The following is a 25,562-nucleotide window of genomic DNA, read 5'->3' as shown; positions in this document are numbered from 1 at the left end:
GGGAAAGGAGCTCCCGGGGTGGAGCCCAGGCCCAGGGCTGCAGCCGCTGCACCCCGCCTTCACCACCCCAGGGTCGGGGTCCTGCGCGCACCTGGAGAGGGGGAACCGAGTTTTTGGAGGACCTGTGCAAAGGGGCGCGGGACTCATTACCGGTCAAGGTTTCTCCTCTGCAGCGCGCCTCCCTCCCGGAGACAGCGATGGAGCGTCCCAAACCCAGAGCCTTGGCCGTGACCCTGCAGGGGCCGGTCCTTAAATCACCTGAAATCGGTGACAATTCACGGGGCGGGGCACAGGAGACAGGAACAGCCCAAATAGGCTCGCTTCTGTAGACCGGAACCCCGCTTCTGCGAGGACAGCCGCCTTGGTGATCTTTGGTGGTTGGGGGTGGAGTGTTGTTTCATTATGTTTTCCAATGAGCGGGGCAGTACTCGCCCCATCCAGGGAGGGATTTTCCCGAGCAGCCCCACCTCCTCTCGCCCTGCCCGGACGCCCCAGCTGCCCGCGGGCCACAGGTCTCTCTCCCCAACGCCTCCAGCCGGGTTTGGGGCTGGAATTGCGGGATCGGTCTCCCCGACTCTCCCGGGGGAGCGAGGAGTTGGCAGCGGGGAGTGTCACCGCTTGCTAGAACACCCTCAGGATCAGGCGATGGTGTTTTGGTGAAAGAAAAGGGGAAATGTCCTTTTGATTCACCTGCCCACTGCAGGCTTGCTCACACCCCAGCCTTGTCCAAGACTACCGTTCTCCATGTGTTCATCCTAATTTTATTACCAAGAGTGTTCTGGGCGGAGGCGGGGGGCGGGGCGACGCCAGGCCAAGGCGGGTGGGAGCCAGGAGCCCTGCCAGTCGCCCCACAGATCAGGCACCGGGCCTCGAGTAACTATATAAGCCTGGAGCTACTGTGGACTATCTTCTCTAGCACATGGGGAGAGGCTACCAGAAAATAAGGTCAACCCAGAGGAAATCAAAGCCAAGATATCGGGAGGGAGGATGAAAGAGATAAGACACCCGCCTAAAAAATAATGTTGGTGACAGTATTTGAACCCTGGATCTAACAACTCCAGCCCTTTCCCTGGATAGACAAGCTGTATGAGCCAGTGAAATTGTTTTTCTTAAAGTACTTTGAGTTGATCTCATTTAAATTCATCATGTTCATCTTGCTTGGAAGACTTACCCAAACAAATTGCAAAAATTGTGTCACACTGTTGAATGTGAACCATATTTCCATCATAGTTGAGCGATGGGATGGGAGATGGGGCTGGGACAGGGCACTGCAGCTAAAACATACAATTCTAGGCAGCTTTACTCAAACAGTGTGGGAGAGAGAGGAAGAAAAGCAGCACAGATCAACATCCAGATACAATAGCACTACCTTTATATTCACACACCTATAAGGCCCTACCTTACCACACAACTCCTTTTTCAAAACATAAAGAACTTCAGCCCATTATCCTGGCCTTTGGAATGGGTACAGAAAGAATGATCCAACCTGTCTTCCAAATTACAGATAAAAATTATTCTAGGAATTTCTATAACATGACAGATACAGGGAGCAAGAGAGCCAATGGAACAGACACACTAAAATTACAGATAAAAATTATTCTAGGAATTTCTATAACGTGACAGATACAGGGAGACAGGGAGCAAGAGAGCCAATGGAACAGACACACTTTGGGCGAAGGAGAAGATTTACAACTCAGGGAACAACCAAGTATTTTTTTACATGGAGACTTCATTGTCACCACCACGATCCCTAGATGAACTGACATTCCAAGAGTTCCCTGCTCAGGACTCTGCACAATATAGGATCAGCCCCAGCATCCCTGGTGGGCTCCTGGCTAAGACACTGGCTTAATGAAGCCATAATCCATGCACTTGATGAGACATTCCCGGGCTGTCTGAATCACCGCTGCCCTCTTCTCGTCCGGTTCCTGTTTGCCCACCACAGTCAGGATCTCCAGCAGCTCACTCTCCACCAGCTTCTTGGCCAGCTCAGCATCAGCCTGCAGCAGGTTGTAGGCAATGACCAGGCCCCGGTGTTGGACAGACAGCTGGTCATGCAGGCAAAGCCGTTGTAGGATCTCCAACCACTGAGTTGTCTGGAGCGGGGAAGATGGATAAGGAAGGATTAGAGGAATCAGTGGGTGGACAGAGAGAGGAGATTTTGGACAAGATAAATAGAAGGCATTGGCCAGGCCCAGATTCTGGGCTCTGAAAGGGCAAGTGAGCAGGGACTCTGGTCATGTGTGTATGGGACTCAGAATATACGTACTTGGGCCCCTTGGGACCAACTGCATGGTACCCATCTTACCAGAACCCGAGCAGGAATTGGAGAACTAGAAGGAATTTGAAATAATCCAATTCCTTTCATTTTATAAGTGGAGGAACTGAGGTCCAGGGAGGGAAAGTAACTTAGCCATCTATGGTCACACATCGGGAAATAGTAGAAAATAAATATCCACACATCCATTTCTTTTTTAAGCATCTTAAGAAGCAAAGGGACAGGCTCACTGCATGCCTGAGCAGAATGAGGGTGGAGGGTCTCAAAGAGGAGGATTCTAATGCTGGGCACAAGGTCAAGGCCTATTTCTGCTAACCCAGGTGCCCCTTGAGACAGGAGCTCCAGGTATGCACTCCACCAGCCTTGACTTCAACTGGATCAACACTGGAGTTGGAGTGTATCCTCTCTTCCATCCCTCCTCTCTCTCTCTCTTTCTTTCTCTCTCTCTCTTCCATTCTCAGGTGTGAAGCATCCCAACCATTGTGCACGGGGAAGACAGGACTCTAGATCCCTCTGACAACCCCAGGAGACAGAGATGGAGCTGAGAATAAAACCAGGAGGCTTGGCTCTTAATCATTCAACAGACATACGTGGGAAGCAGAGTAGTATAGTTATCAGCATGGGTCTTGGAGTCAAAAAGGCCAGTGTTCAGGTCCCAGCTCAGCCACTTACCAATGGTATGACCTTGGCTAAGTTATTTAACCTCCGCAAGCCTCAGGAGATGATCCGTGGAAAGAGCTTAGCATGGGAGCTGGAGCATAGTGAGAGCCCAACAAATGAAAGTGGACAGGAATGATGATTTCAGACACTAACCCAAAGATTTCCTCTGTGCTTCCTTGTACCTGTCACCCCACCCTCCCTTAGTAAGCAGGAATACCTTTCTACATACACTGCTCTGAGATGGGGAGAGGACAGGGGGGAAGAAAAGGCAAATTCTTGACTTCTGAGCTTCTAGGTAGACCTTTGCAAACTCCACACTGAGTCTCCTACCACAAAAAAAGGAAAGGAATACCGGGGTCCAGCCCCAGTGGTCCAGGGGTTCCCAAAGGTGTGGACGGAGTCGGCGAAGAATGTTTTACGCGGAGACAGCGTTCAGAACTCTCTAGCTCTCTTTAGTCTCTGTGGATCTTCCTGTGCCTGGCTGAGGCCACAGAGAGAGATCCTGAGGCAAGCTGAGCCTTTATTTTTATAGTCAGAGGTAAACAAGGTAGTGGTTACCAAAGTTACACTGTTCTTGTGAGTTTCACTTGTTTTTGTTCTTGTTGCACTTCCCTCAGCCCATTAGCAGCCCCGGTAAGATCTAGGGAGCGTCATAAGGTCAAGCCTAATTATGCTTAAGAGGACTGTGCCCTCTAAGCTGGGACTTGTTTGTGTCTTTGCCAACAGGTCAGTCCGAGGCTTAATCCTGTATCGGCTCCCCACAAAAGAAAGTTCAGCTAGCTGTGGTAGGGTTCAGGGAAAGATTCAATGCTGGTGGACGGACTGATAATGGGTCCAGTGTCCATTAGTCCCTGGAATGAGCCACTGGGGGTGAAAGGAAGGGTGATGATCCTATTGGGATAGGATCCCAGCAGAAAAAGCTGTTGCCTGGCTTCGCAGGGCACATCCCAGCAGGAGTGAGACTTAGAGAGGCCCAGCATCCAACATGGCCCCAGGGTTGTACCAAAGATGGGTCTGGCCAGCTTCAAGGAGTCATCAGGATGCCATTGTGACTAGGATCACATCTTGGTTTTTGTAATAATGCTAGCAGAGTACACACAAGAAGAAAAGTAACTGCACTAGATGATAAAGACTGGGGTGGACCTCTTTCTTAATGTCCAGTGTCCTTTGTCTTAAAATTTGGTGTAACATGTAAAAAAAAAAAAAAGGATGCCATTGTGGGGACAGGAAAGCAGCCAATATCTCTGAGCCCCTCAGGAAGAAGGGAGACGTGGCCAGGAGTGGGTCAGCAATCCTACAGGATTCCAATTCCTTCCCGACTAACTAGCTGTGTGGCCTTGGGCTACTTTTCTGCACTCAGTTTCCTCATCGGTGAAACAGGGATAATCATCATCACACCCACTGCACAGGGCTTGGGGGAGGATGGAGTGACTTAATAAATATAAACACTTAGAGCAGCGGCTCTCACCCTGTGGGTCGCAACCCCTTTGGGGGTCGAATGACCCTTTCACAGGGGTCGCCTAAGACCATCGGAAAACACATATGTAATTACATATTGTTTTTGTGATTAATCACTATGCTTTAATTATGTTGAATTTGTAACAATGAAATTGGGGGTCACCACAACATGAGGGACTGTATTAAAGAGTCGCGGCATTAGGAAGGTTGAGAACCACTGACTTAGAGCAATGCCTGGGGCCCAGTAAGTGGGAGAGTCACAGAGCGCCCTGCAGAGGAGTGCCAATAGGAGTTGTGTGGCCAGTGACTTCAGCAGAGGCTGCTTAGGGCCAAAGTTTCATGTGGTCCCCAGGCTGGAAGCACCCCACCCTGATACCGAATCAGAATATCTGGGGAAGGAACTTTAGCCAGCTCACCAGGTGACTCTTGCACACCTTACAGGGTTGGGAAGCTTGCCCTAAGGGAAGTGCTGAAGCCCCCTAGGTGGTAGAAACAGGGGGCCTGGGAGTGGTTACCACGGAGACAGGCTTTTCCCCAGAGGATCACCCAGGGCAATATGGTCGGGATGAGGAGAGATTCACTAAAACCCACCCCCTTGCTGGCCTCCAGGGCCCACTCTCACCACTTGGGTCATCTTGAGGCACAGTTTCTTGTGCGCGGCTGTCAGCATGGCCAGGGCCCCTGCGGCTGCATTCTGCAACTTGTCATCATCCTCCCCGCAGAGCAGTACCACCAGCTTCAGCCGGTCATTCCCATCCGCCAGGAACCTCTCCTGTACCTATGAGAGGAAGGTCCATGGCTCAGAAAAAATGCCCTCACCTGCCCAGCCTGGGAGGGAAAGATGCACCTGAAGCCACACTTCCTGGCCCAGGATCTCTGGGAGCTTTCCTTTGAGCAGCTCACCCATGCCACCTCCCCCTGGAAGTCTTCCCTGATTAGCTGGATGAAGGGGCTAATCTCCTCCAACTAAAAGGTTAACGAAAATAAAGGATTCCCCAGATAGCGTGCTCCACAACCTCTGTTTGCACTCAGCTATTCACCCAGGAAAAGAGGCAGACAGGGATTGTCAAGGGCGGGGGGAAAAAAAAGGAGACATATGTAATACTCTTTGTAATACTTTAAGCAATAAAAAAAAAAAAGAGGCAGACAGACTCCTCGAGGGTAGATGTTGCCTGAAGAGCTGTGTCTCACTTCCCTTTGGGGGAAGCCTGGAATGTTTCACAACAGATGGGCCTTCAGGGTCTGCCCTAAAATGACTTTGCACTCCCTAAAGGCACAGGGGCTTTGCAGGAGCAAGGGATGGCTGGGCAGTTTACTTGGATTTAAAGAACAGCTGTACTGTCTCCACCAGGTGAGAGCTGAGGCTTTACAAGGATTCAAAAGCAGGAGAGGAGCCTCCTGGGGCCCAGGGCCCTGACAGAGCCCAAGGAACCACCCTCCCTTACTCCTCAGCTCTACAGTAATATCTGGTTGGTCAAGTTTAAGGGCATTTTGTTGGGTCAGGTTTCCTAGAAGTGGAGCTCCAAAAGGAGTCAAAGGTCACCGCTGCCCAGGTTATGACTCTCCCTGAAGCGGGATCAGTGGTCCTCAGAAGTGAGAGTATGGAGAGATGGTCAGTGCGGTCCCCTCTCCTGGGACACAGTTGTGAATGGGAAGCCACTGCCCCAAAAGGAGAATGTTCCACCACCCCTTGCACCTAGATGCAGTCATAACCAGTTCTCAGCAGTGGGACGTGAGTGGAAGTGATGTGTGTCACTTCCAGGCCGCCATGGCAAAGCACTACGGGTGCCTCTCCCATGGTCTCTGTCCCCATTCACTATCGGAATAGAGACCACTCCCAAGGTGGCAGAGGGGTAGACAGTGCCTGATGATCAGAGAAGCCTGGATCCCTGAGTCACTGCTTGGAAGCGAGCCACCTGATCCAGATGTGAGAAATTATATGAGTGAGAGATGAACTATCCTGTTAGGACTGCTGTATTCTTTTATTTTGGTTGTTGCCACAGCTGGTGCTCCCACAGGGAAGGTTGCTGCCCCTCCCACTTTTCTCCCCTCCCCTTTCCTTGGACACACTCTCTTCTCCCTCATGGCTATCAGGCCCCCAGCTCAGCATTAGGCCAGCTCCCTGGCAGGCCCTGGTAGCTTTATATCTTTTGACTTTAACAGGCTTTTATGGGTCAAGTTTTCTTGCTACAACAGTGAGAAGATTCAAGACTTAAGTTGAGGAGAAACAGAGTGTGTCTCACACTAGGCCCTCCGTGAGTGCCCAGGAGGGCCACTTGGCCTGGCCTCCACGTTCACAGGGAACCTCAGATTTACACCCTGTTGTTACCTCTGATGAGGTTATACCTACAGGTACAGCAAAATACTCTAGCAGGACGCCATAGCTAGTTTGGCTCAGTGGCTAGAGCGTCAGCCTGGGGACTGAAGGGTCCTGGATTGGATTCCAGTCAAGGGCACATGCCAGGGTTGTGGGCTTGATCCCCAGTAGGAGGTGTGCAGGAGGCAGCCTGTCAATGATTCTTTCTCATCATTGATGTTTCTGTATCTCTCTCCCTTCCTCTCTGAAATCAATAAAAAAAATATTTTAAAAAATACTCTAGCTGGATGGAAAGGAGAAGACATGTATTCATCGTATGGTTACAATTTGTCCCATTACTGGACCATGAGGTCATTGACGTGTCCTGAATTCATTTTATTATTATAAATCCTGTGATTATTCTGTGAAGAGCACAGATATAGTGAAATGTAGTTTCTATGGAAACGGCAATATTTCATTCATGTTAACATTTAAAATATTCTAAAATTGTAACTATTTTCACATTTCTTCCATATATAGTCAATGCTACCTTAGTACCATTGTAACAACCCCAGTCACGCCCGGCCCTGGCCTATAGCCCGACTCTCCATGCCTCGGTCACTCCCCGTCCCCATGCCGAGCCCCCTCACCTCCTTGTTCAACACCATGTTGCACATGCACTCGGTGGCCGCCTGCCGCAGCTGGTCGTGATTCTCAAACATGTAGTTCTCGATGTCTGGCAAGGCCCTCTCCTTAAAGATCTTCTGCCTAGGGCGGGAGGAGTGGAGCAAGAGAGGCCACTGAGTTCTCCGCCGTGAACATGTAGGATTCTGGGCCACCTAGGTGCCCTTTCCCCATCCTAGTGGTATCCCTCCCACATCCTCGGCCGGCAGGGTTCCTGTGGCATTGATCCTGCCCCCAGATCCAGGAGGGGCACCAGCGGGCATCCTGGCCACAGTGACGGGTTCCAGGGTGAAAACGTCACTGCAACATATGCCCTGACTGGGAATAGAACCTGCAACCTTTTGATGTACGGGATGACACTCCAACCAACTGAGCCACCCGGCCAGGGCTGGGGGTTCTTTTGTATTATTGCTGAAGAAGAGAAATTTTCTTTGTCTCTCTCCTGCTGGATATGAAGATGCTGCCTTGTGACTGAGGGAGAGGGGAAAAGCCCCTCTGAGAGCTAAAACACAGACAGGAGCCCAGCCGGCATGGCTCAGTGGTTGAACATTGACCTATGAACCAGGAGGTCACGGTTCGATTCCCAGTCAGAGCACATGCCTGGTTGCGGGCTCGATTCCCAGTGTGGGGGTTGCAGGAGGCAGCCAATCAATAATTCTCTCTCATCATTGATGTTTCTATCTCTCTCTCCCTCTCCCTTCGTCCCTGAAATCAATAAAAATATATTAAAAAAACAAATAAACACACAGACAGGAGAGGTACAGAGAAACAGGCCCCAGGACAGCTTTGTAACCCCTGCATCAAGTGCACCTGAATCCGAGTCCCCAGACTGTGTTTACATGAGCCAGTGAATTCCCTTTATGCTCAAACCAGTTGGGGCTGAGTTTCCTGCCACTTGGTACCAAAAGAATCTCAACCCAATGCACTGCACCATCCCCTGCCTCTGAGAAGGACTATACTTCTCCCTCCCATCCTCCTGGGCATCTTTTTACAACGTAAGAAAGAAGTCTTTTCCGTCTCCTCTGGCTTGTACGTTCTCCATGTGGTTTTTCCAAGTTAACTCAAGTCCCTCCCGTTGTATTTCTTCCCGCTGCCTTTGAGCCAGCCCTTGGAGGAGCGTTTTCACACGTGGTATATGTGCAACTCAACCAAACACTCCAGGACGCCTGTCTTCACCCCTGCTCCTCCACACCCCGCTCACCGCAGTTTGTCGCTCCGCCCAGACAGGTTGGTGAGGCCGAGGAGGGCCTCGTAGTTCTGCAGCCCGTCCCTCTGTGTGTCCAGGAGTTTCACAAGGGGCCGCACCACCTCATATACCTGTGGGGGAATAGGGGGACCGGTGGAGGCTCTGATCCCCCAGTCCCTGACATTTACAGGTCTCCAGCTTTAGAATTTCCAAAGCCCTTGTCCACCCATTGGTCTGGTTTGACCTTGATGATGATCCTGAAAGGCAGGATCACTCCCTTTACTTTGCAGATGAGAGGAGTTCCCCAGGGGACAGCCCTGTGAGTCAGGCAGAGCTTGGTCTGGACACCAGGCGCCTCCAATTCATTGCCCTCTCTGTGACAACACCATGGCCCTCCCAAGCCAGGAGCAGGGTGACAAGAAGAAAGGCCCCTAGGAGCAGAGGAGACCCCTCCCACTGCGCCATCCCACCCACCCAAGCACCCACCCGCTCCCCGGGGAAGGCGATGTCCGGGTTGGAGACAGCAGCGATCTTTGCCAGGGCATGGGCTGCCTTCACCTTGCCCACGTCCGTGCCCTCCAAAGCCAGGGGAATCAGGGCCTGCAAGAAAGGGCATGGTCACTCCTGGGTGACAGACATCCTGTGACATTCTGCAAAGTGTGTGATTTCCCCCCATTTTACAGATGAGGAAACTGTGGCTCAGGGAGATTAAGTAATCTGCCCAAGGTTATGCAGCTGCCATGGGGACGAACAAGGACTCCATGATGAGTCTTTGGTAGCAGAGTGCACGGTCTTGGTATCTGCACCATGCTTCCTTCCCGACGCCAGGGAGACAGATGGGATTCCACAGCAAGTCCCATGACACATCGCAGAATCAGGCAGAAATTGGATTGGGGCCATGAGAACAGACAGCACAGTTACCTGAATGACCATATTCCAGGAGGTCAGGTGGGGACAGAGGGTACATTATTCTTTTTTTTTTTAAATATATTTTTATTGATTTTTTACAGTGAGGAAGGGAGAGGGATAGAGAGTCAAAAACATCGATGAGAGAGACACATCAATCAGCTGCCTCATGCACACCCCCCACCGGGGATGCGCCCGCAACCAAGGCACATGCCCCTGACTGGAATCAAACCTGGGACCCCTCAGTCCACAGGCTGACGCTCTATCCACTGAGCCAAACCAGACAGGGCAGGTACATTATTCTTGAGTCAGGCATAGAGTATGCATGCATGTGCGTACACACACACACACACACACACACACACACACACACAGACACACACACACGCTGCTCCCCAGTAGAGTACCTTTCAGGATGCCAAGAACCTTATCCCACCCAATTACCTTGCCACCACCTTGAGCCACAATGGTGCCTCGGTCCTTCGGGTTGTCACACAGTGCCAGGAATACCCTGTAGAGTAAGGACAAAGGGCATTTAATGTGCCAGCACTCCCCTCCTAGGCATCAGCAGGCCAGCCAGTCAGAGCCAGTGCAGCCCTGGGAAGTGCTGCTGGTGTGCGCGTGCACCCTGGGAAGGTGCTGCCAAGAACATAAGTGGCTGGGGAGGAAGTGAGGCTGCAATGAGCCACCTCATCCTCATTTAGGGAGATGACCAATGACTCCTTGCTGCCTAAGAACCAGGAGAAACACCCCAGGACCTCTGTGACCTGCCCTGTCTCCCTCTCTGGTCTTACCCAGCACTACTCGCTCCTATGCACTCCATGCTCCAGACATATTGCAGGAAAACCCCAAATGCACTCATTCTTCCTCCATCCTTGGTGTCTTTGTCTATGCTGTTCCACCCACCTGGAACCCTTCCCTCCCCTGCAGTGGAGTGGCTCCTTTGTTCCTTCATGGTTCCCTTGAGTTGTCACATCCTCCAGGAAGCCTTCCTGGCTGCCCACCTTCCAGGCTGGCTGGTGAGGTGCCACTGCTGTGCTCCAACCAACACTCTGTCTTTCCCCCATCATGGCACCCACTGCCTTGTATTGTACTGTGAGCCTGGCTGCCTGCCCCACCAGGTTGCACAGATACTGTGCCTTTCATCTCTGAAATAGCAGGTCCCACACAAAACCTGGGAACCAGGCAACCAGACAGTGGCCTCTTTCCTCCTGATGCCAACTTCCACTTGTGGGGACCTCCCCCGCCATGTCACTTTCAATGCCGATCCCCTTTAGGCTCCTCTCCAGGCCCCCCCAGCGGCTCATTTCCTTATTTACTCCCGGCCATTTCCATCTCCCTGCCCAGCCAGGCCCAGCCCTGGCCCCTGCAGCCGCACCTGGCCAGCAGCTCTTTGGTCTGGTCGGTGAGGATGGCACTGTCTGCTTTCACCATGCAGGCCAGCGCCGAGATGACGCCAGCCTTCAGGAGCCGCTTCACCCGCATGTCTACGAAGTCCTTCTTGTCCTGGGGAGACAAAAGGGTGGCAATGGGCCAGGGGCCTGGCACCAGGCCAATCTGTGTTGGCACTAAGATGGCACATTTCCGACTTCTTGGGGTACTTGAATAATGGTCCCTCCAGCCGTCCATGTCCTCATCCCCAGAACCCGTGAATATGTTACCTTACATGGCACACGGGACTTTGCAGATGTGATTATTAAGTTACGGATCTTGAGCTGGGGAGATAGTCCTAGGTTATCTGGACAGGCCCAGTATCATCATCGGGGACTTTTAAAAGGGAGGCAGAGGGGCAAAGTAGTAGTGACCGCAGAAGCAAAAGGCTGAAGTAATTCAAGGTCACAAGCCAAGGAAGGTGGCTTTCAGAAGTTGAAAAAGAGAAGAAAACAGATTGTGTCCTCGAGCCTCCAGAAGGAACCCACCCTACTGATTCCTTGACTTTGATCCAGTGAAATCGATTGTAGGTTTCAGACCTCCAGAACGGGAGATAATAAATGTGTGTTATTTGGGGCAGTTGTGTTTGTGGGAATTTGTTATAACCGTAATGGAAATGAATACGCTCCTCCAGATTCCCTTTGTCCAAACAGCAAAGGGGGTTACGGCATGTTCTGCCAATGTGAACGTCAGAGCAATTCCTCCTCTTCCTCTGCCCTCCCCCTCCCAACACAGAGCCTGAGTAGCTGAGAGGGCCAGGAAATCAACCCCAAAGACTCTTCATTCCCAGAGGAGTGAAATGAAAGAACCATGATCCAAAACACTGCATGACCCATATGTTAGTTTTCTTGCAAATGGTTGACTTATCATCAGGGTATGTGGCAGGTGGGAGGGTCGGGGGGATATAGGCAGTGAGCAGAGCAAGGACGATGGGTCAGGTACGGAAGGCCACCAGGGTGGAAAGCCCCAGGTGCCCAGCAATGGACAATCAACTGTCAGGCGGGACCTTGCCCCCAGCGTGACTTTTCCTCCCCTGGCATATCGCTGGTCATGAGGCTTGGACCCCTGACCTTTCCTCCCTAGAGATAACATCTAGGCCTCAGGTGTGTTTCAGCTCCAGGCCCAGATAAGCAGCAAACCCAGCCATGGCTGACATCAGGACCAGCTGCATTGAATAATGACCCCCTGCCCTGCTGCTGGCTAATCAATCCTGAATGGACACACCTGGAAGACTACGGAATGTTCTACTGAGATCTTCTCCTGGGTCTCCCCTAAAATCTCCACCCTTAAAACCCTTAGGACGGAGGACCCAGTGCACTCTCCCTGCCTGGGAGCACGCTCTTGCCTTTTCCTTTCCCTTCCCTCTCGCGCCCCCTCTTCCAGGCATTAGCTTCCTCACTCCCAAGCTCCAAGGGCCCTTCCTTTACCTCCATAATTTGTTTCCTAAGCCCATTTCTTCTAGGAATTACTTTTTTTAACCTCTGTAATTTACCCAATAAATGTTCTCTTACAGCTTGGGTCTTGCTCTGAATTCTTTCCTAGCCAGAACCCAAATATTGAGGTTGCTGAACCCAGGTTTGGTCTAACCCACCCCTCCCCCCAACCACCACCACCAGTCTGACACGGTGCCTTTCTGCCGCCTACAATGGGGGATGTAGGCAGGAGTGAGAGGGGATATGTCAGACAAAACTGACATAACAATGGATTGGGTTTCGCTGGAAACCCAAAGTCAGCCCCAGGGTTGAGTAGTCTTTACAGATAATCCTCAGAGTAGCTAGGAGAGACTGACAGTCAATCGCTAGAAGCCACCTTTGAGCTTCACAGCAGCAGTATATGCTCTGCACTCTTTCCTGCGTGAAATACTATGCAGCTTTAGAAAACGATTCAGAGAGTGGCACAGCCATGAGAAAGCACAAAGTATTTTCCCAAATTGAGTACAAAGTTATAACTACATTCTGATTATAACCATGAAAAGGAAAGAAAAAAGGTGCATAGAAAAAAGCAAAGCCTCTGGTAGGTAAAGAAACATACCCAACTGGGGCGGGGGTGGGGGGGGGGCGGGGGATGTCATTGTGAGTGCTTAATTTCTTTTGTCTGCTCTCCACTTTTTTGTGTTGCAACACGGTTATATTTGATCATTAAAAAAAATCTACATTTTTTTCTGGTGGGAAGTTGGATGCATATATATTCATATGCAAACCACAAGCAAAGTATACCATTGTGTGCAGGGAATCATGGGGGGTAGTGGGGGAGGACCCCAAGGGAATTTGTGACATCTTGGCTACTGCTGATCCATGTCTCTCCTTCTCTCATTTTTCCTACTTAGCACCCATATCCCTAAATCCAGATATCCCAGAAAATAAAATTTTTGTGTGTTGGGAACATAAAATGCAACTGTCTGATGTCCATCAAATCAACAACATAAATTGCAAAACGTTCGTCGTGGCTGTTTCACTAAAACTAAGAAAAACACGAGCGCCACCTAGTGGGAGAAATGTATCATGATCATCTTCGGTTTACCTTATGCCAAATTCTCCCAAACACACCCACGCAACACCCTGACATCACTAGCTCTCCTTTCCACCTCTCTGGAGGACTGGTGGCACAGACCCCCTCCTGGGCGGTCCCCGTGCCCACCTTGGGGTGCTCCTCGGGCACGTGCTGCTTGGAGAACTTGGCAAGCTGTACGAGCTCCGGGATGACCTCCTTGACATCGTAGCTGTTGGTGCAGTTCACCAGGATGGTGGCCACCGAGTACAGGATGGTCTTGTCAGAGGTCTGGAGACACCGGGGAGCGGGGTAGGAGGGAGAAGGCAGAAAGAAAACTTCAGAACAAACTTCTGCTTCCAAGAAGGCTCCCTCGCATGGTCCACAAGTTAGTTTGGGCCTGAATCTAATAGATCTCTCCTGAGGCCGGAGGTCAGGGCCCTACTTGCCTTGGCCATCTCAAACATGGCCTGCAGGGCAGGGATGTCCTGGACAAAGTCATCCTTCACATCAGCATCCAGCGTCAGGTAGGCCATTCCCTCCACTGCCCATCGCCGGGTCCGGGTGTCTATGGACGCATTGCACAGCCACCTGGAATCAGGGAGGGAGAGATGCTGGGGAAGGGCACCAGGGCTGAAGTCAGGGCGGTGAAGCCATTTCAGGGCAGTGGGTAGCAGGTGGGGGCCTTTCCCAATCTGGTGGACACTAGGGCACCCCCCGGGGAGGAGAGGGCAGGCCTGGGGAAATCAGGACCCCCTTACTTGCGACACTGTTTGGCCAGCTTCTCCGTGGACCCTTCAGCAAACTGCCTGAGACCGTAGTCTGTGCCACCTGCAGAGCCGAGTTTACAGAGTCCCTGTGGAGGAGGGAGACAGTGGACATCTGGAGGGTCAGAGGCACCAACGCTTGGGGACACTGCCCTGCTCAAACAGGTCCGTGTGGCTGGAACACTTTGCCCCTTTTTCTTTGCCTGGATAAACCTCTATTCATACTACAAAACTCAGCTCAGGTGTCACCTCTTCTGAGATGCCGAGGCATCCAGGTGAAGGAAGGGAAAAGCTGGAGGTATATATATACACAATTGATTGATTGATTTTAGGGAGACGGACAGAAAAATCAATGATAAGAGAAAAATCATTGATTGGCTGCCTCCTGCACACCCCCTGCTGGCGATCAAGCCCATAACCCGGGTATGTGCCCTAGACCGGGAATCGAACCCTGATCTCCTGGTTCATGGGTTGATGCTCAACCACTGAGCTACACCAGCCAGGCAAGCTGGAGGTTTTTACCCTAACCCCTTTCCTCCACCATTTGACCCCACAGATGTTTTGAATGCCATTTTGAAAAATCAGCACAAGGTAATACTAATCCTGTCTGAAACTGCAGTGGTGAGACTTGTCAGAGCACAGAAACTGGCAGAGAAATCCTATCGTATGGGTAACAAATTCAGATGTACAGAATTTTGCTCAGGAAATTTGGACTTTTTTTTTAGAAAAAAAAAAGTCTTCCATAAGAGAAAACTCACAGTGCCAGAAGCGAAAATTCATTTTTTTCTAAACTGATACAAACAAAAGAAGATAAATGATTCAAATCTTCACTATAATTGTTCACGAGGAAAAGGTCAATGAAAATAACTTCTGTAAAATGAAGATGGAAAAAAATAAAGCAGGTTTGTGCCGTATAGAAACTGATTGATCAAATAAACTGACTTTTTGGAGTTTGCTCTAAAAATATTTGCTGGATAAAACCCATCAGTGTTCGTGCCATTCGGAAGCATGGAGGAGGTGAAAAAGATGAAGGGATTAAGAAAAACAAAAAACGAAAAAAAATCAACAACTCATAGACAAACAACAGTATAGTGATTACCAGAGGGGAAGGAGGGTGTGGGGAGGTAGGAAAAGGTAAAAAGAAGAAAGAAAGCAAGGAGGTGTCAGAGGTTAAATGTAGGCCCGCTGTTCTGAATCTATGTTCTCACAGCCTCCTACACATTACACTGCTCTGCAGGGCCCCGTGATGCCCTCGGATGGTGACCTCCTCAAGGACAGGGGCTAAGCCTCATTCATCCTGATGTCGCTGGTGCCTGGCATGATGTCGGGTACCGAGCCCACTTACCACCAGTGTGCGGATCTTGATCTTCTCATTTTTGGTGGTCTTGTAGATCTGTTTGAGCAGTGACACGCCATTGGTGATGATGAACGTGGCGCGGCTGAGCTTGGTAGAGGCATGGATGAGGGCCTCCACGGCCACCAGCTGGTCTACCTCACGATCCGAGCCACACAGCGCTACCATCATCTCCATCACACCTTTCAGCCCCAGCAGCTGATTGCCCAGGTCAAAGGGGCCTTGCAGGACTCCCGACACCGTCTGGATGGCAATCACATTCTTGTCCATGTTCTGGGGGTCAAACTTGCCCCTAAAAGAGAAGGCGAGGGTGGCGGAAAGTGTGAGATTTGGGGGCAGACAGAGTTGGATTTGCATCCTGGATTCACCACTCATATGCTGTGTGACCGTGGGCAATTCATTGAACCTCTCTGAGTCTCAGCTTCTTGATCTGGAAACTAAGGATAGTTCTACTACTTCACAGACTTACGATGAGGATACGTGACCTAACGGATGTGTCAGGGGTTGTGTTCCCCAAGAAGCACACTCTGAGACAGGGATTGCCATGTAGGAAGACGTTCACCCAGGGAAGAATAGAGACCTCCCGTCAACAGCCAGCACCAATGTGCCAGCCATGTGAGTGCACCATCTTGGAAGCAGATCTTCCCGCCTCAGTCAAGCCTTCAGATGACTGCAGCCCAGGCCAAGAAAACCCAAAGCCAGAACCACCCAGCGAGCCATTCCCCAATTGCTTTCTTTTTATAATAAATGGTTGATTATTATTGTTTTAAGCTGCTAAGTTTAGGGGTCATTTGTTACACAGCTATTGATTACTAATACAGAGACTGACCCATGAGGCCTCCCGGAAACTCACGTGATGTACTCCTCACAGATCTTGCGGAAGTGATCGCGTTCTGGGTCGCAGCGCAGGTCGTCATAGAGCTTGTTGATGAGGATAGAGGCCAGCATGCGGGTGTTGTCGGTCAGGGGCAGGCAGGACGGCAGATCTGGAACCTGCCCCACCACCTTCAGGATCTTCCTGAGGCCTGCAGGACCGATGGCAGCGGCAAGTGTAAGACCCCTGCTGGGCTCTGTCCAGCCCGGTTTGCAAAACATGCAACCTCAGCATTGCAGCTTTTCATTAGCACGCCAGGAATTTAAGTCCGTATTATTTTTACCCAAGTGCTATTCATTATGATGCCTAGAACAATACTATGGCTCCCCACCCATTCTACACCATAAACCATGTGGTTGGGCCTAGATCCCCGTGCAGAGGGAAGAGGTCTGCTGTTGGTGCTCAGCCTTTGTAATATATGCAGAGAAGACCAGAACTGGGGCCAAAGTGCTGGGGGTGAGGCTTAAGCACTAGAGTAATTCATTAATGTGCACTTTGCTGAGATCTGTGAAAACCAAACAAGGGAACTGCAATATCAAAGTAGAATGAATTTCAAGCTGGTAAAGCTGACTTGAACCTTTAAGAACAATGAATAGTGTAAATGCCATTAAATGTGCAAGAGAATTTATTGTAGCAGATTATACAGCCACAATAAAAGACGTCAATTTAGGAGAGGATAACACCCAGAGCTAACAAATTCCGTGACTATCTTCTAGAATATTCTTCCTAGGCTTAATATAACGTGCAGGCGATGCCATCTCTCCCTTCTAGAAGGCCTTGCCAACCATGAGACTTCAGGAGCGTGACCCTGTGGTTGGTGGAATCCTGTTTGTTCTTTAGCACTTACCCCTGTTTGTCAGGAAACTTCACCCAGATAACATGTTTTTGGGTGTATTTAGACATTTTCTGGGTATGGCCAGGCCCGTAATTCAGAGTCTTGACCTCTACCTTCACCAGCCCGCTAGTGGATCCTAACCTGGCTTTTCCATTGGGATTGAAGACTTCTTCCACTTTCTGCCCAGGGCAAGGTACCCTGGTGCCCATGGGAATGCTGGAGTGAGCCCAGGCCCGCCCACCTCCTCACCGTTGTCCACCACGTAGATGGTGCGTGAGTTGTCGTGAACGGAGAGGTCCTTCCGGGGGACGTTCTTATTGAGCAGGTTCAGGGCCTGGTCCCTGCCCTGGCCGGACACCTTCTTACTGACCAGCATGTCGAGCAGGTGACTGGTGATCTGCTTCAGGTCCTTCTTGGTGTCTGAGGGAGGAGAGAACAGGGATAAAGAGAGAGGACCAGGGAGCCTCGGGTATTTAGGACCAGGAATGGAAGAGGCTTCTAGAAGGACTCTGGAAATATCAAATCTACCGCTTCCTGGATATTGGAATTTCCCAGAAGCGTATAGTATTGTCCACCTCAACCCCCCCAAAAAGGAGGGAAATCCCTAGACACCACTTGGGGGTCCTCCAGCCACTCTGCGCGCTGACTTCTACTACAGCCCATTCCATCCTTGAACAGCTACTTCTTCCTTCCAGGTCATGATTGGCAGGGACCCAGGGATGCTTTGTGTAGTTTTTAATGAACTGACTTAATAAAACGTTTTCCAGAAAGGAAATGTGTACCCCTTATAGACATCTCACTCCCCACAGATTCAGGCAGGCCGGGCGCCCGAATGCAAGCCTCTGTCTGGGATGCCCGTTCCTCCATGCCCACTGGGAATCTCAAAAGGCAAATAAATGCCTTTTCCTGCTTTGCCCCATCTGACCTCTCTGAGACTTAGAGACTTTTGTTCTCATTCTAGGTTGGAGCCCAAAGGCAGGCAGGCAGGGAGGAAGGCTTTCCAAACGGTGTCATGTAAATAAACGTTGAAGAAATGAGGCTATCTGCATAGAGAAGGAAGGAAGGAAGTGGACATGATAGCCCATTTGCAGATGGAGGTTTGTCACGAGGGTGAGATAACAGACTTACTCTGTAAGGCCACGGGAGAGCAAAATTGGGACCTGAGGTGGGTGGATGCCACAGGGACATAGATGTGAAATCAATATATAAAATATTTTAGCAGATAGCTAATAGCTCACTACCTCACAAGGAAGTCGTGTCCCCCAATAAACTGCACCTGTCATTATTCATGCTCTTGGGGAGTCCCCTCCCACACTGGGCCTGGGCTGATCATGTGACTGACAGCACACCCAGAGGCTTAAAAAGCACTTGCACACTGGGGCTTGTCCATTTAGAATCCAGCTGCCATGTTACATAAAAATCCAAGCTGGCCCAGCTGGCCTGGCTCAGTGGTTGAGCCTCGACCTATGAACCAGGAGGTCACCGTTCTATTCCGGTCAGGGCATATGCCTAGATTGCAGGCTTGATCCCCAGTAGGGGGCGTGGTAGAGGCAGTCAATCAATGATTCTCTCATCATTGATGTTTCTATCTCTCTTTCCCTCTCCCTTCACCCTGAAATCAATAAAAATACATTTTTTTAAAAATCCAAGCTGCCCACTAGCGAGACCACAAGGAGTAAAACCAAGATGCCCTGGCCAGCATCTCCAGGTAACCACCACCCATACGAGTGAGGCCCATTTGGACCCTCCAGCCATTGTAGTGCAAAAAGGAACCTGACTTGCTGACCATCTCAACAGTAAGTCCGAACCATATCAAGAATCCAGGACTCCAAAAGTTAATAGTATTAACCTACAGAGAGCTCTTATGAATCAATAAGAATGCACTGATGACCCAGTAGAAAAAAATAAGCAATGGTGTGAACAAACCACTCAAAGACAAAGGCATCCAAATGACTAATAAAGATAAAGAAAATGATTAATCGCACTAGATCATTTTTGCCTGCTGAAAAGGAGAATCTATTTAAGAATGATCGTATTCAAATCTGGTGAGAATGATTTGAGACTGGAACTCAACGTCACTTGGTGACAATGAGTACAAGTGGATGTACCCTCTCAGGAGGGAACTTGAAAGTAGATGAAGAAAGAACATCCGTTATGTTCATAGCCTCTGACCTAGTACTCCCATTTCTCAGAACCTGTGCCAAGGAAATAACTACAAGTGCAAATATATTTTATGTAAAGAATGGCTGCTGGCGTGTTTCACAAGCATGCAATTAGAAACCATTGAAATCTCCAATAATATAAAGCTGCCTGACCAATCACGATACATCCATACAATTAAATATAATGAAATTATCCAAAATCACGTTCCCTTTGAGTGACCCTGCTTCTGTGACCCTCCCAAGCAGGGCAGGGACTTCTAAAATGATGCCTCAGACCTGGATGTGCAGGAAGAAGCAGGAGTCTATACGTGCATGTATGTAGGAATGAAACAAATGTAAAATTAATATGATAAAATGATCAAAGTCAAAAGGAACCCTTTTAAAGACTATTAAATGGTATGCAATACTAACATAATGTTCAGTGAAGAAAAGACACAAAACTATCCATAGCCAAATTCCAATTTTGTTAAATAGATATTTATATGGATGGATCGAAAAAAAGGTTATCAGGAGGGGTAATTACAGGTGAGGTTTTTTTTTTCTTCATTTTTACGTATTTCTAAATTTTTCCAAATTTCTCAATGAGCCTCTGTTACTTTTTAAAATTGTGGTAAAGTATACATAAAATAAACATCATTTTAATCGTTTTTAAGCACAGAGTTCAGTGGCATTAAGTACATTCACATTTTTGTACAACCATCCCCACCATCCATCCCCAAAACTTTTTCATCTTGCAAAACTGAAACTCTGTACCCATTAAATAACTGCTCATTTCCCCCTACCCCATCCCTGGCCACTGTCATTCTACTTTCTGTTTCTAAGAGTATGACAATTTCAGAAGCTGCATCTATATGAAATCATACCATATTTGTCTTTTTGAGACTGGCTTATGTCACTTAGCATAATGTCTGCAGGTTCATCCATGTTGTATCATGTGTTACAATTTCCTTCCTTTTTAAAGCTGAGTAAATATTCCATTGTGTGTGTATATATATATTTTTTGTTGTTGTTCATCCATTCATCTGTCGATGGACACTCGATTTGCTTCTACCTTTAAGTTATTGTCCATAATGCTGCTATGCATCTGTTACTTTTATCATCGGAAAATAAGTATGAAAATAACACCAGACAACCTCCACATACAGGAAATTCCCAGGCTGAGGTGGTAGCAGACTCTCCCTTGCCCCCAACCTCCAGAACCAAAACTGAAGACTGTCTCCTACCTAGAACCAGGGCCTCCTCCTTCCCTGGATGCTCCCGCTTGTCCTCCCCAGACAGAGAGTCGATGATGGCCTGGAGCAGGTTGCAGACGGCCAGGGACATCTCCTCATTCTCCACCGCCATGAGGCTGCAGATTCGGTCTATCCGGACTGCGTGGAGCAGCACCGTGGCCTGGACCCCCACAAACCACAGTCAGTCGTGCCGGTTCAGGAGTGGGAGGTAACCACCCCGTGCAGTAGGGAAATAAGCCCATGCCTCCTGGCCCAGGGTCTGGGGATGCCCTGACACAAGCCATGCCCCTCGCCAGAGGTTCAGAGCCACTGGCCACATGGAGTCATTGAGCACGTGTCCTGGGGCCGTTCACGTTGAGAGAGAGGTGCTATGAGTGTAAAGTATACACTAGGTTTTGAAGATGTAGCATGAAAAAGTGTAAGCTATCATAGCCTTTGCATTCAGCTCCTCCTCTCAGATGACTTTCAATAGCCTTATGTTCACATAGACCAGTGGTCGGCAAACTCATTAGTCAACAGAGCCAAATATCAACAGTACAACGATTGAAATTTCTTTTGAGAGCCACATTTTTTAAACTTAAACTATATAGGTAGGTACATTGTTATTAACTTAATTAGGGTACTCCTAAGCTGGCCTTTGCTAAAAACGTCCTCAATCTGATTGAGGTATGTTCGCTGAGGTCGACCCCTTCCAACTCTCCCATCCACACTCGTCTTGTATACTTGTTTCGTCTATCTCCTTTCCGAAAACCGACTTCTGCGCATGGGCCATGAAGTTTCCATCGCACTGTACGTGCACGCCCACACGTGGTATTTTGTGGAAGAGCCACACTCAAGGGGCCAAAGAGCCGCATGTGGCTCGCGAGCCGCAGTTTGCCGACCACTGACATAGACCCATTTCCAGCTCTGAGGAAAAACAAAGGAGCAATGTCTGTTGAATCCAGGACCATACAACCAAAGTTGGAGGGGACACTTCAGATTTTGTATCAGGGTCCATTTATGCCAGCCACACCCTGCCCACATGTCACCCTTCCAGGTCCTTGTCCGGGCAGCCATTCATGCCAAGTGCCCAGACCCGTGCCTACGCCCAGGCCCTCACCCTAGCTCGGTGGCCACTGCACATGCCCGACAGGGTCCGCACTGCAGCCAGCACCAGCTCAGGCCTCTTCGTGTCAATGAGCTGCAGAAGCAGGGCCACTCCATTGTTCTGGAAGATCCTTTCAGCCCCTGCTTCTTCACGACCCAGTACAATGAGGTTGTTGGCAGCCTGAAAGAGGGAAGAGAAAGTGACGGTCAGGAGGAAGGTTTGGCTGTGGAGGCCTTAGCCCTGGGCCAAATGCAGGGTCTGGTTCAAGAACTGAGTCTTCAAAACATCTTTATATTCTTTCTCCCTATAATCTTACTCCTGGAAAAATAGCCCAAGAATATCATTCAAAAGAAAGACACAGTAACTTGCATAAAGACCAACTTGATGAACTATATTGCAATCATTAAGGACATAAATAAAAAGACTACCAGGCAACTTGTAAAAACAACAATGCTTAGCAGAATCCGAATCATAGATTCAACTCTGATTGCACTAATATTAAAATAAAACTGTGTAGCCCTAGCCAGTTTGGCTCAGTGGATGGAGAGTCAGCCCGTGGACTGAAGGGTCCCAGGTTCAATTCCAGTCAAGGGCACATGCCTCCGTTACAGCCTCGATCCCCAGCCCTGGTCAGGATCATATGGGAGGCAACCAATCGATGTGTCTCTCTCACATCCATGTTTCTCTCTCTGTGTCTCTCCCTCTCCCTTCAACTCTAAAAATCAATGGAAAAAATATCCTCAGGTGAGGATTAACAAAAATAAATAAATAAATTCTATATAATAAAAGGCTAATATGCAAATTGTCCCCTTGGGAGTTCAACCAACTGGGAGTTCAACCGCTCCCTATGACGAGCACTGACCACCAGGGGCCGGTGCGGAATGCAGGAAGGCCCCAGCCAGCAGCCGGCAGCCAGCAGCTGGGGGAAGGAAGGCCCCGATTGGCCCTGATTACCGGCCAGGCCTAGGGACCCTACCCATGCAAGAATTTCGTGCACCAGGCCTCTGGTAAATAAATAAATAACAAAACATTTCTGCTTATGGATAAGGACTTTAAAAAGGTAGAGAAGTGTTAAATTAATTAAATAAGGCCAGCGCTCACCTTCTCCAGCCTATCAGCTTCACTCTTTTCGTCCAGGAGGATCTCAAACATATTCTGTACCCTCGAGTCTGTGGAGAACTGCACGCGCAGCTGAGGAAGGAAACAGGCGGAGGTCCGTATTTCAGTCCGCTCCACGTATAGTTCCTCTCAGTGAATATTAGGGCACCTACTCTGGGCCCCCCGCACTGTCATTCATTCATTTATTCATTCATTCAACCGACGTTTACTAAACAACTACTACATGCCAGACACTGTTGCAGGTGCTCAGATGCCAGGGATAGAATGGTGAACAGAAGCAAGTCTTTGCCCCACAAAACTTACAATCCAATTACATTCACTATCCCTTTTGGTCATCACACATCTTGGAAGGCAAGGGATCATCACCCCAATTTTGGAGTCTAGTAAACAGTTAGCTATTCGACATTTCAGTATGGGCTCAAACAGAAATATGCCTCCAGGATCAGAAACCTGAAGCAGTTTCAAAGTAGCTCCTCAAGCAGTTGACACCATTATGTGTAGATGCCTCATTCCTCACAATCCCAACCCCAACCCCAGTGCCCTGAGGCTTTCATAAAATGACCAAACTGATCATCTTCCCCATCTCACCAGCTCCTTCTGTACCTCCCACTACGTTGTTGTGCTGGTCCACACCCCCTCCTATTTCCATCCTGGCCTGCAGGGCAGGGAGGGTCTCTCACGCACGGCCCTTTCTTTGATCACTCCTTAGTTCCTTAGTTCGCATTTCCTCAGCTCTGCGTCCACATTCTGGACAATGGACCCACCTTGGGGCCCCACCATGGGGTTGCCCCAGGCACATAGGAGTTACTGAGTCCGGGAGCCAGGAGCTGAGTGATTCCTTATCCTCCTGCTCCTACAGAGGAGAAACTAACACCCCAAGAGGTCCCTCAGAAAATTGGTAGCTAAGGCAGGACTAGGGTGCAGGAGCTCTCATCTCTGGTCCAAATTCTCCTCACTTCACTCCATTTTCCTAGAAAAGATTTTCTATTCCTACTGGCTCCTGACTCTACTCTATCTGCCACCAATTACCACCCCACCCCTCACCCCCCCTGACTCCTAGGTATCTCATGCTGCCTTTATCCTCCTAGAAATAGGGGAAGAGTTGCAGTTACACTGTTGCAATTTAATAAAAAAAAAACAACCACCAAAACCCCCATCTGGAATGTAAAAGACCCATGTTCTAGTTGTGCTGGCTCAAACCCTTAAACAAGCCTCCCAGCACCTCTGGTCACTCACACATGGGGCAGCTGTTCAGCTGCTCGGTGGTACCCGCTCGTGCCACGTGTTCACAAGGACTAGCCTTGCCCTGACGGCCTGCTTCTCTAACAGGCCGCTGCCAGGAATGGGGGGAGGCAGCCAAGACTTGTGGGCAGAGGTCTGGCTCACCTTCTCCTGAATGCTAGTATTGAGCCTCCTCAGTGTCTCCTGGAAGTTCTGGTTCCGTGGCTCAAGGGTGGCACAGCGCTGCACGTCCTTGAAGGCCTGGTCCAACTTCCCCAGGTGCTCCAGAGCCTGGCATCGCCGGTACAGGGCCTTGATGTCCGAGGAGTTGATGTCAATGGCTGGGGAGGGTGACAGGCAGGGCCTCAGCGGGCCGGGCTGCAGACCGCCTTTCTTCCTCCCCTGCCATTGCCCCCAATCTCTTCCTTTGAGATTACCTACCCAGATAGACGATTGGCCCAGAGCTCCCCTTCGCTCAGGAGAGAGTGAAAATCATAGTCTCTAGGCTGGAAGGAAGTTTGAGGGTCATCCTGCCCAACGCCTGATGCTCCAGAATCTGCTACGTGATGATCCCTGCCAAGCGTTCATCCAACTGGCGCTTGCATCCCTCAAGCACTGGGGAGCTTTCTCCTTCTCCAGGCAGCCCGGCAGCTCCACCATCAAGCCCTTCCCTTTTCCTCCCTGAAATCCATCTCTCTGTAACTTGGCCCTTCTATCCTACATTCAGCCCTGGAACCCCCGAGATGAAACCCAATCTCTCTTCCTCATGACAGCATTTGCTTTTTAGGGGTTTGAAGGCAGCGTTCCGTCCCACTTGGGAGTTGCCTTCTCTGAGCTAAATATTGCCACTCCCCTTGACTGCTCTTCACAGGATGTTTCCAGTCCCCTCTCCAGCTGGTTCCCGACCTTCTGAACTCACTCCAGGCTATCCGTTTCCCCTAAAAGAATGGTAACCGGGTCAAAACCCAACACAGACCTGCGGCCAAGAGATCATGCCCTTCAGCCAATGTTGACTTCTGTTTATTTTTTTATGTTTATTTCTCCTAGTGGTCGTGGCACAGGCTAGGGCCTCCCTCTTCCCCAGAGGAAGCCTGGCTCCCACGGCGAGGACTGGGCTGATGGGCCCGGTTCTGGGGATCCCCCATGGCAATATCCTAATTTTCAACAAACGCGGTGTATGCCACACCATGAAAAAGATTCCCAAAAGCATCTCTTAAAAAAAGAAACCACTGCACCGTATTTAACATGCAATCCCATTTGCAAAAATGTGCCTTAGACATAGATGGCACATATGAAGCCCTGCCTACAAGGCCCACAATGAAGTTTACACAATTTGTAATTCCTTGGAGTGTCAAGAGCCTCTTAGACAAAACAGAGGGGGTGGGGTCAGGGCCAAGGGGGGTGGCTCACCTCTGGAGGCATCTGAAGCCGCCTGAGCATAGCTCTCCTGAGAAAAAGAAGGAAGAGACTTGATTAATGTGGGCCCAATGCAGAGACAGCCTGAGAGGGTCTGCAGGGGAAGGCG

General features: G+C 49.8%; 2 protein-coding genes across 3 annotated transcripts in view; both read right to left on the bottom strand.

Annotated features, from left to right (window-relative positions):
• The window catches only part of SLFN5 (schlafen family member 5), a 19,509-nt gene extending 19,141 nt beyond the window's left edge, over positions 1 to 368 (bottom strand). The window contains exon 1 of the mRNA XM_014534752.1: positions 151 to 368. The gene's annotated coding sequence lies outside the window, so the exon portion shown is untranslated. The remainder of the gene's footprint in view (positions 1 to 150) is intronic.
• A 1,325-nt stretch (positions 369 to 1,693) lies between these two features.
• The window catches only part of UNC45B (unc-45 myosin chaperone B), a 25,990-nt gene continuing 2,121 nt past the window's right edge, over positions 1,694 to 25,562 (bottom strand). For both annotated transcript variants that reach the window (XM_014534751.1, XM_005860210.2), the window contains exons 3-20: positions 25,448 to 25,484; positions 24,203 to 24,378; positions 22,799 to 22,888; positions 21,710 to 21,877; positions 20,602 to 20,770; positions 17,466 to 17,636; positions 16,361 to 16,532; positions 15,499 to 15,799; positions 14,148 to 14,242; positions 13,836 to 13,977; positions 13,537 to 13,677; positions 10,847 to 10,974; positions 9,913 to 9,979; positions 9,049 to 9,162; positions 8,578 to 8,693; positions 7,343 to 7,460; positions 5,019 to 5,174; positions 1,694 to 2,096 (exon numbers count right to left, since the gene is read on the bottom strand). In XM_014534751.1, coding sequence (XP_014390237.1) covers positions 1,836 to 2,096; positions 5,019 to 5,174; positions 7,343 to 7,460; positions 8,578 to 8,693; positions 9,049 to 9,162; positions 9,913 to 9,979; positions 10,847 to 10,974; positions 13,537 to 13,677; positions 13,836 to 13,977; positions 14,148 to 14,242; positions 15,499 to 15,799; positions 16,361 to 16,532; positions 17,466 to 17,636; positions 20,602 to 20,770; positions 21,710 to 21,877; positions 22,799 to 22,888; positions 24,203 to 24,378; positions 25,448 to 25,484 — 2,622 coding nt within the window. In that variant the 3' untranslated portion in view covers positions 1,694 to 1,835. The remainder of the gene's footprint in view (positions 2,097 to 5,018; positions 5,175 to 7,342; positions 7,461 to 8,577; positions 8,694 to 9,048; positions 9,163 to 9,912; positions 9,980 to 10,846; positions 10,975 to 13,536; positions 13,678 to 13,835; positions 13,978 to 14,147; positions 14,243 to 15,498; positions 15,800 to 16,360; positions 16,533 to 17,465; positions 17,637 to 20,601; positions 20,771 to 21,709; positions 21,878 to 22,798; positions 22,889 to 24,202; positions 24,379 to 25,447; positions 25,485 to 25,562) is intronic.

Source organism: Myotis brandtii, unplaced genomic scaffold (genome assembly GCF_000412655.1).
Source record: "Myotis brandtii unplaced genomic scaffold, ASM41265v1 scaffold1327, whole genome shotgun sequence".
Classification (NCBI taxonomy): Eukaryota; Metazoa; Chordata; class Mammalia; order Chiroptera; family Vespertilionidae; genus Myotis; species Myotis brandtii.
This window is presented reverse-complemented; position numbering and strand designations above follow the sequence as displayed.